Raw genomic sequence first — 13,700 nt, 5'->3', positions numbered from 1 at the left:
ACATTATATTATACATACGTACATAAATAGAACTGGGCAAATACAATGAACTTGGCACATACAATGAACTTGGCCATTTTTCTGTTGGGTTGTTTTTGTTTGAAGAGCAAGGAATAAAGCCCTAAAGTGGTCACGAAAGCCATCTGCTTTCATGGTCACATAAGGAGTAGAGAGAATCCTTTTATACAGCCCATCAAAGCTTAAGGCCGGAGCTAATTAAAGACTAACATCAAAGTTTTTATAAGTGTTGATTAACAAAATAGAGGTATTAATTACCCCTTTCTTCACCTGACCCTGAAACATGGGCAAGTTCATTGAATGAAATCAAACTATAAATAGGAGGAATGAGGGGTGGAGTTGCTCAAAATAAATAAAAAATGCAGAAATAGAAAATAAGGAAATAGCAGTCTCTGAGGTGATGATGGTTGAGTGGTCTCTTGAGTTCCCTTAAACACTTCACTGGAGTTCATTTGACTAAAATATGAAACACAACAGCCAATGAAGTGTTTGGGGGAACTCTAGCTGCCACCCAACATTTATAATATATGTGCATGCATTTATTTGTCTTTTCACTATTTATTACTATATACTAACTTGTATATTGGGTCTACTTTTATAGGGCCTTATTTCAGATTTAAATTCCATAGCTCATATGTAGATCTTTTTTTATCTATAAATTATAACTAAAAGCTGTACGCACTTTTGTAATTTGAAATAAAAGCATGCAAATAATCAATTAAAAATGTGACAGCCACCAAAAATATTAAATAATGAATTGTATGATTGAATATATTTATATAATGAGGGACAAATTCAAAAGGTTATGAATGATAAAAAAGTTTTTGCAAATATTAAACTTTAAACTCCCATCTCTATTTCATGGATTTGTTTATTTGTAATTAATTCTAAAGTCCTATAAAAAAATAAATGATATAATATTTCTTAAAATGTTTTTTGACTCATAATGGCTATCATATTTAAAATGAGAGAGTCATTCCTGCAATGCCATAAATCAGATTTCACGGATTTTGACTGTAAATCCTGGGCTTCAGATTTAAAGCAGAGTTTGATAACTGTTGTGATGCAGCTCGTTAATTGTCAAAACAGTCCCACAGGATTTATTAAATTAAATCCATTGCCCAATTTTTCCGGATTTAACCCCTAATAATTTTTAAATGTCTCATATGTGAAAAAAAAAATATTATATATTTGCACGTCCGGACAGCCAACCTTCGGGTATTTACCCGATCGTCTCCTCTCGCCGTCCAAACTGGTGATCCGTCGCTCTACAAACCCATAAGCGTCGAGGGTCGCCGGCAACGACGGTGGCGATATAACTGTACGACATTGATTCTAAATCTAATTTGTCGAAAGCGGATTTGTCGCCTTTCTTTTGTCCCGGATACACTTGTGCGGTTATGTTTCGACTTGCCACCGCCCACCGTCAAGTGGCTCCGGTTCTCCAGTAGAGCTCGCCTATTGATTGTTTTCTTTCGTCCATTCAGTTTCTTCTCAGCAATTGGTAAATTCATTCTTCTGTCTCGTCCTGTTGCACCTGCCTCTACCTAAAAAATGCACGCATGGTGTTTGACGAATTGCTTCCCCGAGCTCAACTTACAATTTATTGGAGATGTTCACCTAACCATGCCATTTGAAGTATTTTTATTTTATTATCATTATTTGCAATGTGTGCAAACAATCATCATTGTTTTGAATTTCAGCTGGTTTTCTAATCTTCCACAGTCATAAGTACTCTACACTGTTTAAAGTATTCGAGAAATGCATTGGGTTTACGGGCGGTCTCTTTGGTGTCTGTTGCTCTTCCTTGGTGTCTCAGTCAGGTGGCGTCTTTACGAGAACCTAATTCCTATGCTTTGTAGGTAGCACACCAGCTTCAGTTTGCAAACTAAGCTCCAAGTTACAGGAAGTAGGATTTGAAATTTATGCTTTATGATCTGCCAAAGGAAGTTTGCATCACTTGAAGCTTACAAGAGCCCTGCTCACACTAATCAGCTGCCTCTACTTCAGACTTTATCCTTTCTTATTAAACATTTTATCTTTTCCTTTTTATCTTCTTTAGCAAGATTTTCCCTGTTTTAGAGTTTGCAATGATAACTTTCTTCATTTTATTTTTAATATTATAATTGCACGTGTATTTGACCAACCGTAGCTACTTGCATTTGGGCAGAAGGCTAAAATGCTAGTATTTTTATCTATTGTTTTTACTTTTCATCAGTCTTTTTTTATGTATTAACTATAATTCTATTCTTTAATCGGCAATTTTATTTTTTTAATATTAGCGTGTACATCACTGGTTGATGTCCTCTGTTGTCTTTAGAGTTCAAATGTAATCAAAATATGCATGTATTACTGTACATATTTATACTGCTAGTTTGATTTACTTTTCCAAAAATTGCAATTTCATCAGCATACCATTAAGTTTTGGAAAAAAGATGAATTAAATTTCATTGTTTTGCTGATTTTTTAGTCTCCCAGAGAAACGTTTTAAAATTATGATGTGACGCAGATTTTATTTTAAATAAGGTATGCTTTTGGGAAGAACAACACAGCGTTTGCAATTATCTCACATTATGATGAAGATTTTGCAATTTCAAATCAATTCATCAGCTCCATCCAACTCCCAAAAGAGAATGCTCCTCAGTAAAGTTATAAGGGAGTATATGGATAAGGAGGAAGAGGAGGAAGAGGGGGGAGAAGGACTTTACAATGATGTTCCAAGGCCCCAGAAAAAATGGGAGAGGAAGCCATATGCAACCCCCATGAAAGTGCTTATCCATAGGGCAAAGGAAGAGAAGAAAGCCAGACAAGAAAAGCCTTGTCAGATCATTGAACATGCTCCAGAGAATGGTCTCCTTGTTCCCGAACTTATTGAAGTGGCCCATCAAGTCCACCGTGACAGGATTTCCCTGCTACATGGTCTCTCCAAGCTAATTGAAGGTTATCCAGCTATCCCAGTTCATAGATGCAGGTGATTTGATTTTCTTAAACCCATTATGCAACTTCAACGCTTTAATGGTCATGCTAGTTACTTGAGTTTGCCAGGTTTTGTTCCGAACTGCATGTTGGCTGGCATGGTCATGAAATAAGGACCTGTCAAGGCCCTGGCAGTGGTTCTAGGAACTCTTACCATGTCTGGAGAAAAGGAGGGGTTAAAGATATTCTTGGATTTGCGTATTGTTACCACCTTTTTGATAGAGTGGGAAAGCCGCGAGTAGGACACAAGGAGAGGCTCAACGTTCCAAGGCTTCCAGCCATAATGGAACTGTGCGTCCAAGCTGGTCTTAACCTTGATGATTACCCAACCAAACGAAGAACTGTACCAGTGTACTCAATTGAAGGAAGGATTGTTGACTTCGAGGCACACAAAGAAGAGGGTGCCAATGTAGATCATCTACCTGTTCCAGTAAGCTTTTCTGACTCTACTTTTGAGGAGGAAGAGAATATGAATTTAAATGAATTGGCTACCAAAACACTAAGCTCCTGGCTGGACTTGAGAGCTGGAGCAATGAAGATGATGAAGAAGTATAATGTGGTGACCTGTGGATACTGCCCTGAAGTTCAAGTTGGACCAAAGGGACACAAGGTGAGGATGTGCAAAGCTGCAAAGCATCAGTTTCGAGATGGACAACACGCATGGCAGGAAGCCACTATTGATGATTTGATCAGCCCAAACTTTGTGTGGCATGTAAGAAACCCAGAAGGACCTCCATTGGCTAATGTGCTCAAGAGGTACTATGGGAAGGCTCCTGCGGTTGTGGAGCTATGCATTCAGGCCGGCGCACCCATACTCAAAGAGTATACGAGTATGATGAGATTGGACGTTGTTCTCCCTGATCTTGATGAATATGATCTTGTTTCCTGATGATGAGCATTACTAAAAGAATAAATCTTCCATCCTATGTAATCTTATATCATTCATCTGTTAATACTAGCTATTCCTGTTAAACTAATAGCAATACATTCTTTTCCTTTTTCCTTCCTAGTTGAAACTTGTTCCTAAAGCTGAAATTATCATTCGCTGTGGCCTCATATTTTAAGTTGTTCGTCACAGAAGAGTGGAGTGATATAAACTAATGCCGGATTTGAATGATCATTTATTAAACCATTACTAATAAATGAGTATTTATCAAGCTTTTAAATCTTATCACTGCAACTCCATTAATTGTGGAACCCTGTTTCCTACCATTTTACTGAAAATAAGTCATTTGGAAAGAAATCAAAACATTTCAATAGCTTAATATATGCAACTCTAGCAGCATATAGTGTTGCCACAAAACACTAAGCTGCATCACACCAGTTTAATGTAGGATACAACCAGCTTCAATTGTGTAAAAATCATATAAATGAGAAACATGTCTAAAAAACTTAAATCATTGATACCCTCTTATATATTTTCCATAACAGAGTAGTGTTTTTAGCATTCAAAATCTGATTCAGCCATAAACGACCAAGAATTCCTATGATTAAAAAAAAATCAACTGGTAGGAAATGAGCACTAGCTGTTTACTATTGTCATGTCACAGAAGATGATTTACACGGTGTTTCATTCAACGCACCGGTGTTGTTGGCTTTGGGAATGGTAAGGGTACAGCAGCATCAGTAGCTGCATCTGGCATCTGAACAGAAGTTCGATACCTTGCTGGCAATTTCACTCTGGCTTCTATTTGCACAACTTTTGGTCCATCTTTCCCATCTTGCAATGTTTGTAACGAGGCAAGGACTTCCCTCATTCGCGGACGCTGCTTGGCTTCATGACTGATGCACTGCAGAGCAAGATTAGCAATGGTGTAGGCACCTTTCTTGGGGTACTGTCCCTCCAATTTTGTGTCCATGATTCGGAATAGTTTGCGCTTGTCTATAAGATAAGGTTTTGCCCAATCCACGAGATTCTGCTCGATGCCCACTTTGTTCTTGTCAAAAGCCCGGCGTCCAGATAACAATTCTAGTAGAACGACACCGAAGCTATAGACATCTGCCCTCGCTGTGAGTCTGCCTGTTAAAACGAGTTGAAGCTTCAAACTGCGAGGTCTTTTGGAGAACTTGTCTTACGCGTGTTGTGTTGATTCAATCATCAAAAGCAAACGAAATAGGAAAAAAAAGATCACCACACAAAATACAAGAAGAATTTTATACATGTTTATTCAATTGATAGTTATGTCCCGTTGCTGTTGTGACAGATTTCACTAAGTTTTGATTGAGTTTTACAACAGTCCAACTCTAATCAAGAGGTAAAACCATAAGCACACACCTTTATATAGAAAGAACATAACACACCAAGTCAATGTACGCTGAGTTTGCACAAGGTATTTATTTACTTATAGTGCAAAAGTTAGGCTCCGTAACTTAACATGATGTAACCTCTTAAGTTTGCATATCAATTGCTAGCATAGGGCGACACGAACTAGGACTTAAAAGAACTCTGTGCAGCATACATTCACATAAAAGAAAAAATGAAATATAATTGTGGTCCAAAAGCTTGACAGTGAATCTTGGAACAGTTACATAAATGAGAACTAACATGATAGGAAGACCTCACAATGTTGTATGCTTTTCAAGTAATATGAGCTTCGCAAGTTCAAGTTGGAAAATGATTCATCTATTTGAAAATGGAAATAACAATTATTGATGAACATTCTTGTAGAATGAGGAGAAACTCAAAATTCAACTACTTGTATGTCTGCAATAAACGCACAAGCCAGATTCACAAACTTAATACCCGCTTTACTACTTTAAAAACAAACATTCAATTTCATCCATTGAAAACTCAGGCACAATATCATGGTTTAGACCTAAAATCATTGGAAAGGTGCCCAAGAAAGGCATATGGGATCTTTACCTGCAAAATTAAAAGAAGGTTTCCTATTCAATTCTAGCCTTCATTAACAATAATGAATAGCGGAAATGTGTTGGCAAAAGAGTTCAGAAATAAGAACAGGTCGAGGTTTCAATACAAGTCATTTAAACGTGCAAAATAAAAAGGTTCAATAGTAAATCTTAATAATATAGATAAAATATACTGAAAGTCAAAGTTCAATATTCAGCTTTTGCCCCATTCTCCCATAATCCAAATGGATTTGCAACAGCACACAACTCTATAAATAAAAAATAGAAAAGAAAAGTGATCCCAAAAAGCCCCTAAAGAAATAATGCTCCTTCTCAAGGAAATTGAATATCTGCATGCTTTTAGAAACATGTTTTATTTATGAATGCATTACATCAATACATTTTTTTTTAATTTCCAAGTGTTTATAAATATGAAATTTACAGTATATGCTAAATTACTAACCTGTGGCAATATACTCGGGTGCAGCATAACCTTGAGTGCCCATCACTTGGGTGGTAACATGGGTTCTATCTCCAGTTGGGCCAGCTTTCGCAAGTCCAAAGTCTGAAAGCTTAGCATTGAATTCCTGCATTTAAAAAAAATCAATATATCAATTAGCTAACTGATTTTACCCTGAAATATAAGTATAATATCGGCTTGCTGTGTTAAACTTACTGAGTCTAGAAGAATGTTTGACGCCTTAACATCCCTATATATGACTTGGGATTCAGAATCATGTAAAAAGGAGAGACCTCTGGCAGCTCCCACTGCGACCTTAATCCTTATTGTCCAAGAAAGTGGTTCAGCACTCCCTATAATTGAGGGAGATAGAGCACTAATTAATTCTAGATAGCACAAGAAATATGCTACATTAAGAAGAATTAAACTTTTTGTCCAGCTAAATGAGCTTTGCTCATTCCATTCAATAACAACCCCTTATAATAGTTTTTCATAAGTTGCAAATTCATATATGTCCTTGTATGTCCATTCAAATTTATCATCATTGTTCCATGTGTTATTCTACTAAAAAAGTTCTTAGATAATAGACGATTCCCAAGTTGCAAAACCTAAACCTCTGGCAGCTTCCACTTACTCCTAAATAGATGATTCTCAAGGCTTCCTCTTGGCATGAATTCGTAAACCAGCAGCCTATCATCGCCTTCTGAGCAGTACCCAATTAGCTTAACCAGGTTTGGATGATGAAGTCGTCCAAGATGATCAACCTCAGTCTGCATTAATTGTGTACAAGCAAAATTACAATAAAAACTATGGAATGAAACAAACAATCGTCATGTTTAATTAAACAAGTGAAACTAATAAGCAGAGAATATCAGTAGGAATCATGCCAGCCATTCTTTGTGGCCCTGGAAGCCTTCTGGTTTCAGTTTCTTGACAGCAACAATCCTGCCAACTCCAGGCTTGGATGCAGCCAGGCTTTGTTCATCAATCCAACCTTTGTAGACATAGCCAAATCCTCCTTCCCCAAGGAGACTATCAGGCCGAAAATTTCTAGTGGCATTTTTTAATTCATTGAATGTGAAGTCCTTCAAATTCGAAGATGCTAAGATCTCTCCTTCAGTTCGAGGCGTAATAAGAACTTCAGAAGCAGGCTTTTCGCTAAATGAGGACGCGGTGAGGTTTGAAGGAGTTGAACAGGTTAAGGTGGAAGGGACTGTGCCTAAACTTATCTTGGTGATGGTTTTTGGCTGGCCTGCACATAAATCATACTGAATAGAAATTTGCCAAAAACTAACAACAGAAGCTTAAAACAAGAATTTAAACAATTATATGGGCTGTCGTATACTTTATAATCATAACGGAAATACCACAAACAAAAGTTGTGAATGTGCTAAAATTGTATATTTTGAGGATGTCTAATCATGAACTCTTTCTGGAGGAATGTTTACGTGCTAAAGTATTCACTTACAGATGCTTTTGGATGGATAATAAGCATCATTTAAATATAATTATCAGGCCTGATATGTCATATGGGAAGGAATTTATAGTTGCAGACCAATCTGAAAAGAAAAACTTTATGATTTCAAAATGGAATCAAATTTCATACAATATAGATATCACTAGCACAAATAAACTCTAAAATAAAGTAAATCAATCCATCATAACCCTACAAACAAGCCATAAATTCTAAATCTTGTTTCTGGATCAGTAATCTCAATCTGATGCCGCCGACTTCTTCCGACCTCAGAAGAATCCCAAATCACAGCCACATCATAAAATGATGAATAATTATTACAATATAAGAGTTGCTCCTTCTCAGCAAAAGGAATAATGATATAATCCACAAATTTAAAGCTAACAGAAGATCAACGAATTAATCTCATATCTCTACTAATCCAAGCGGCAAAGAAAGAAATGTTTCGAGACCTTCTTACTTAACCCAAATCTAAAAGGGAAACTTCCAAATTATAGGCAACGTATAGTGGTATAAACAAAAATCAGCACTTTGAATATAAAATTAGTCCAGACAAAATCAGTGAATGGGAACTTAAACAAAAAAGTTAAGAAACCTGAAGTATGCTGGGAGCTTCGAGCACTGCCGACCCTGGAAGCATGGCTGATGCAGTTTCCCATAGCCTCCTCGTACAGTAAGGCCACCTTCAAAGATTGTTCGACACCGGCATGGGTTTTGTTTAGAGGGCGAGATGAAGAAAGCTATAAGGAAAAAAATCGAAATTTGCGGCCGGACTATCCCCCTTTTAGCGGTTTCTTTCTCAGATTCAAAACCAGTGGAAAAAGTGGTACGAAGGCCAGAGGAGAGCAAGCGAAAAGTCTAGCCGTAGGAAAGAGAGAGGTGGAGAGGAAAATGCAGAGTAGAGATTAATAAATGGGCAGAAGAGTCACTCTGCACTTTCGAAGAAGCAGCACACGATAGACATGTGTTTTCAGTTTTTTTAGTTTTTTGATTCCGTAATGTGATTTTTTAAGAAAAGTACCCCTCTGAAAAATAAATAAAAAATCTTTTCACTCCCTAGAACTTGTTGGCCATGCTTCCGGAAGCTGACCTTTTTATGGTAAGCTATGAAAACTTAACAGTATATTTGAACTTGTATCCCTTGTAAATAGCTTAAATGACGGGCCCTGATCAATGATCAATGAATGCACTTTTCTTTTTAAAAAATAGATATCAGATTTCACTGACTGGTGAGGGACTTTATATGGGTCCTCATTTGAATTGAATTGTCTAATTCACCTCTATGGTGTTTCATTGAGACTTTTATATCTATAATTGCTTTTAAAATTGATATCTCCCTCACGGTTGGTCGTTTAACTAACAATATATCTCATCAAGTCTTTGCAAGAGTTAAATTAAGTTTTTCTTCCTAATTTTATTTCAATTACATGAAATTAGAAAGTCTATAGTCAATCTATTATTTATGAGTGGAGGAATCCCACATTTTGTAAGGATTGTACTATTTTTGTTATAGAACCATCTGATTATCTTAAAAATTTTGTTTGTCAAGCATCTTGACCAATCGTTTACTCCTATCATTAGATGCAAAATTAGAAGTAGAAGTAGGAACATAAGTGAGCAAGGTTTACTCAAAAGGGAGAGCTCTAAGGTGGTTACCCTCTCCTCTACTATTGTTAACCTACTCATGATCTAAATATCTCATCTTCTCCTTCCTCTGGAAATATAAATGTTTCTCTCAAAGGTTTTTCCTAGTTATTTCTTGGATAAAGCCTCTGAGAGCGATCCCTTAATCCTATAAGTCTAACGACTAGAACTAGCATTCAACTTTAATCTGCTCTCTTCTTCATCTAAATTTCTTTTCCCATGTCACGATAGCAATATCCATGACTCCAATGACATTTCAATGGAAAAGAAGATCAATTTTGAGGCTAATAATATTGAAAAATCATTGATATTATCTTCATTCCACAAGAGCAAGAAAATCAAATTGGAAAAGAACCAATTTTCTTAAAACCACTCTTCTCAATCCCAATCATTGTTTATGTTTTACATGTTTACAATAACTTAGAATGATTGAGGTTTAAAAGGAGATTTTCATTTCTCTAAGTGCAAGTATCTGCCAAATGACATAAAAATTTAGATCTATTGTCTCTTTGAAACCAAAGTAGTTCTTCCTCCCCTTTCAAAATTTTTTTTTTCTAAAATCTAGTGAGAGGTTGCTAAGATGAATTTCATGGTTATTGTCACTTATATCAAATATGTTCATTTGATTGGATTCTTCCTTTTTGTTAAACTCTTAAGGCATTTACATGCCTACCGCATGATTTTTATGTATTTACATATCTCACACCTAAGCTTCCATATTTACAAACTTAGCAATCAAATCTTTAATATCACAACCACAATAGTACTATTACCACTTTTTTAAAGTGAAATCTCATTTATAGGTTTAAACCACCAAAATGCTATGTATGCAAATATAAAAGTTAGTGTGACATATGTAAATACATAATAATTTTGTGCTATGCATGTATATTTTCCTAAATTTTTTATCAAGGTAATTTATGTTGGGAATGGTGCAATTGAGTGAAGGGATATATGGAATTTTATTTTTGATTTGGCTCCCTTTTTTAATACAACATGGATGATTTGAGGGTATTTTAATAGCATTGCAAATTTTGAGGATGTGTAAAATGTCCTATACCACTCCTTGGAAGCTTATTATATAAACCCTTTTATTATAAACATTGGCTATAAAACACCCCCTTAACTCATTTTATAGTTCTTCCTTCTTTCTTATATTTATTGTGCATATGGGCCACTTCCTCAATCGGAGGGACATATTTCCATATAAAATTATTGAAACTCATGCCCTGATTTTATGAAGATAATATATGCTTAGTGCTCAAGCGCATAACAAATTGGTTATAAACAAAGCGAAGAATCCAAAGATGTTGGGTTTGTGTGCTCACTCTGCTTGAAAAAACAAGCTACTTAATAATATTTATTATTAATAGGCTCAACAAAGCTCATTTAATTAGCTAACAAGTCAAGCACAAATTAATCTGAGTCATCAGCAATTTTAAATGAGTCTAATTTAAACATTATTAGAGATACCCAAATCAAACAAGCTTGATTTTAACAAATGTGCTCAAGCTCAAGCACAAGAAGCTCCAACTCCCTGAGTTGAGTTGTAGACCTAGTAAATAATCATTAAGATTACAAAAATATTATTATTTTTATTGAACAAATAACATATAGTGTAAAACATTTTTTTGACTTGTAGTTTAAGGAATGTACTGTATTATAAAGTAAATTTAATTATAAAGATCCTCACCCTTTTTTTTTTTTTTGAAAATTCAATCTCATTAAGCTACTATAATTCTTGTAGAAACAAATAGTCCATATGTTGAAACTATTTTTTTATTAAAAGAATTCCTATTTGCTGAATTTATTTTTAAATAAATATAATATAAAGTTTTCATACATAATACTAACTTCAAAATAAATTTGGAATGGTTCCAAAGTTTAGCTAGACCGGCATCGAATCATTATCTCATGTCACAAATTATTGATGAAAATGTATATTAAAAATTATTACACAAAACAAAATTTGAGGTATTAGAATGAGATATTAATTTATTAGTATTGTATGAAGATCTAGCTTACATAAAAAAAATAATAATAATAAATTAAAGAGGAGACACCAGAAATTCTATGTTAAAAATTACAATAAAGGAAAAATCACGGGGCCTATGATAGTTAAAATGATTCACCTATGTTAATATAACTAAATTTGACTCCTGAATAAGTCAATGTTACAAGTGTGTGAGATTTGAACTTAAAACTTTTTTTTTCTTAGGATGATAGAAAATTTTGAAGTGGTGATGACTAGGTGGATGCGCTGGAGGCCTAAAATGGGGACGTGTGACGATGGTTTGATTTTAGCGTCTACAGTGATGATGTGGTGTCGGTGGTTGGACGATAACTTATTTGTTATTATGGCTCGATGACAATGATAACAAAAATCTAGTGTCAACTTTTCTCTGACAACGACCACAATGATAGCAATGATTGCGTGGTAGTAGAGATGTGAAAATGATAGTTTGGAAATAACTTATCAGCGATGACAATAACATCAATAGTTTAGTGGTAACAATCTAGCAGTGATTTAGCAATGAAAGTGGCGATGACAGCTTGACGATGATTATCATCCGATAGTAGAGATGACAATAGAATGATGGCTATCTGGCGGCATTGATGGACTGACAATGGTAATAACTAAGCGATAAAGATCTAACAACAATGACAACGATTGGGTGATTATAGTTTAGCGATGGCAATGACTTGACCATAGTGGTTCAAAGTGAATAGTTGGAGCACTATAGGATCTAAGCCAATTAGTGTCGGACTAATCCAATGCTAATATTGGGAAAATTCGACGCTAAACAGATTTAGTGTCATATTTGAATCAGACATATAGTCGGCGTTAAAAATTGGGTCGTTAATTCAATCAGCGTTAATTTTTTGCATTGGATTTAGCGTTCTTAAAACTCGCAGTTATCCAACTTCGATGCTCCCCATGACGACACAAATTTTAACTGTGAAATCTTTGTTGAAAGCTTGCGTACATAAATTGGCATTGTATTTGCGTCAGACTATATCAAAAAACATTGAAAAAATTCGAAGGATTAGCGTTAGAATTTATGACACAAACCTATAACCAATAAAAAAAATAAAAAAGCGATCGAATTTTCACAACCTGTGCCCAACAAATACGAGTAGCATCTTGATTTAAATATATTTGTCACAATTCAAAATCTATATCACAAAGAAGTACGAACAATGAAAAAAAAAATGTCACAAGTATTAATTTAAATTCATGAAAGATCACATCTAAACAAATAATATATGTTCATATGCTCAAAAAGAAAAAAAATACATAAACCCATATGGCAGGGTAACACCATCAAACTCTTTATCAGCATCATCATCATCCTCCTCTTTATCCATAAAACTCATAAGCTGCCCACCCTGACTATCTGCAATACTCCGACGTGCTAGAGTATACTCAACTCTATGCTAGCATTCACACATCTAATAGAGCTCTTCATTCATAACACTGATCAGTCTAGCAAGCTCCTCGTGCTTTAGCTATAATGATCTCGAGCCACTCATAGAAATATGAGAGAGCAAGACCTCAAATGCTATGCCCTTTTCTCCTGGGTCATAGACACTCCCCTTATTCTTCCCCGTCACCTAAGTTTATAGCTCAAAATCAAACTGCACGGTGGTAGAATAGCTACCACCATTGTTGGCTAATGTTGGAGTATGGCTCTCCAACTCCCTCTGCCTTTTCCAGTGCTACTCATATTCATCATATATAATTAAAAATAATGATTAATTATCATTTTTAATATATATAGTAAAAAAATATAGAAAATTGTTTTTTTTACTTACATTGATCTGCTGAGAGAGATCAAAGACCCAGTGTCGCGTCATTGTGCACTGATGTGTTCGAACATGCAACTCTACGGTGGGTGGTGGCAGGCCAAGCTCCTTAGCCGGTGTACATAAGAAAATGATACTTACCACATAATAACATCAATCATTCAATTTTTGAATATTTAGATAATAATACAAACCTATAGTAGTGTTCGATGTGAGGCACTGAGCCTCCAATGTAGAGTGTGGCACCCATGGCCCCCTCGGTTGTCCTGTTCTGCTGATTTGTTTGCCCTCTTCCTCTAATAATCCACAAATACCAATCCAAATAAGCCTTCTCATCTTAACAACATTGAATTTTATGTTTCTCTTTACAGACCAACATCTTGTCCCATAAAACATTGCAAGACTTGCCCTTATCTTATCAAACATTTTTTCAAGTCCAAGCACTATCTTTCAATCACACAGTAGGCTCGT

General features: G+C 35.4%; 2 protein-coding genes across 10 annotated transcripts; one reads left to right on the top strand and one right to left on the bottom strand.

Annotated features, from left to right (window-relative positions):
* Positions 1-1,205: 1,205 nt before the first annotated feature.
* On the top strand, positions 1,206-4,112 carry LOC110029017 (APO protein 3, mitochondrial). 9 transcript variants are annotated; one of them, XM_020731118.1, is made up of 4 exons: positions 1,206-1,339; positions 1,506-1,880; positions 2,545-2,989; positions 3,064-4,112. In XM_020731118.1, the coding sequence occupies exons 3-4, from the start codon at positions 2,547-2,549 to the stop codon at positions 3,881-3,883; spliced, it is 1,263 nt and encodes a 420-aa protein (XP_020586777.1). In that variant the 5' UTR covers positions 1,206-1,339; positions 1,506-1,880; positions 2,545-2,546; the 3' UTR covers positions 3,884-4,112. The 9 variants fall into 9 exon arrangements, with proteins under 9 accessions (XP_020586777.1, XP_020586775.1, XP_020586783.1 ...); XM_020731116.1 differs by having other exon boundaries at positions 1,206-1,656; positions 1,744-1,880; XM_020731124.1 differs by lacking the exon at positions 1,506-1,880.
* A 267-nt stretch (positions 4,113-4,379) lies between these two features.
* LOC110029016 (probable serine/threonine-protein kinase PBL3) lies at positions 4,380-8,713 on the bottom strand. Its single transcript, XM_020731115.1, has 6 exons — positions 8,374-8,713; positions 7,192-7,556; positions 6,939-7,074; positions 6,521-6,657; positions 6,308-6,431; positions 4,380-5,014 (listed from the first exon to the last, which is right to left on the bottom strand). Exons 1-6 carry the CDS (start codon positions 8,435-8,437, stop codon positions 4,569-4,571), a joined length of 1,272 nt encoding a protein of 423 aa, XP_020586774.1. The 5' UTR covers positions 8,438-8,713; the 3' UTR covers positions 4,380-4,568.
* Positions 8,714-13,700: the final 4,987 nt, after the last annotated feature.

Source organism: Phalaenopsis equestris, unplaced genomic scaffold, assembly GCF_001263595.1.
Source record: "Phalaenopsis equestris unplaced genomic scaffold, ASM126359v1 Scaffold000540, whole genome shotgun sequence".
NCBI classification, from domain to species: domain Eukaryota; kingdom Viridiplantae; phylum Streptophyta; class Magnoliopsida; order Asparagales; family Orchidaceae; genus Phalaenopsis; species Phalaenopsis equestris.
Note: the sequence above shows the minus strand (reverse complement) of the source record. Positions and strands in the feature narration are given on the sequence as shown.

Coding starts and splice junctions, on each gene's coding strand:
- LOC110029016 (XM_020731115.1), bottom strand. CDS start 8,437: ATGGGAAACTGCATCAGCCATGCTTCCAGGGTCGGCAGTGCTCGAAGC. Junction 7,075..7,191: donor AGGGCCACAAAGAATGGCTG/GCATGATTCCTA, acceptor CAATTAATGCAG/ACTGAGGTTGATCATCTTGG. Junction 5,015..6,307: donor ACCCGAGTATATTGCCACAG/GTTAGTAATTTA, acceptor TCGTTTTAACAG/GCAGACTCACAGCGAGGGCA.
- LOC110029017 (XM_020731124.1), top strand. CDS start 2,547: ATGCTTTTGGGAAGAACAACACAGCGTTTGCAATTATCTCACATTATG. Junction 2,990..3,063: donor ATCCCAGTTCATAGATGCAG/GTGATTTGATTT, acceptor TGAGTTTGCCAG/GTTTTGTTCCGAACTGCATG.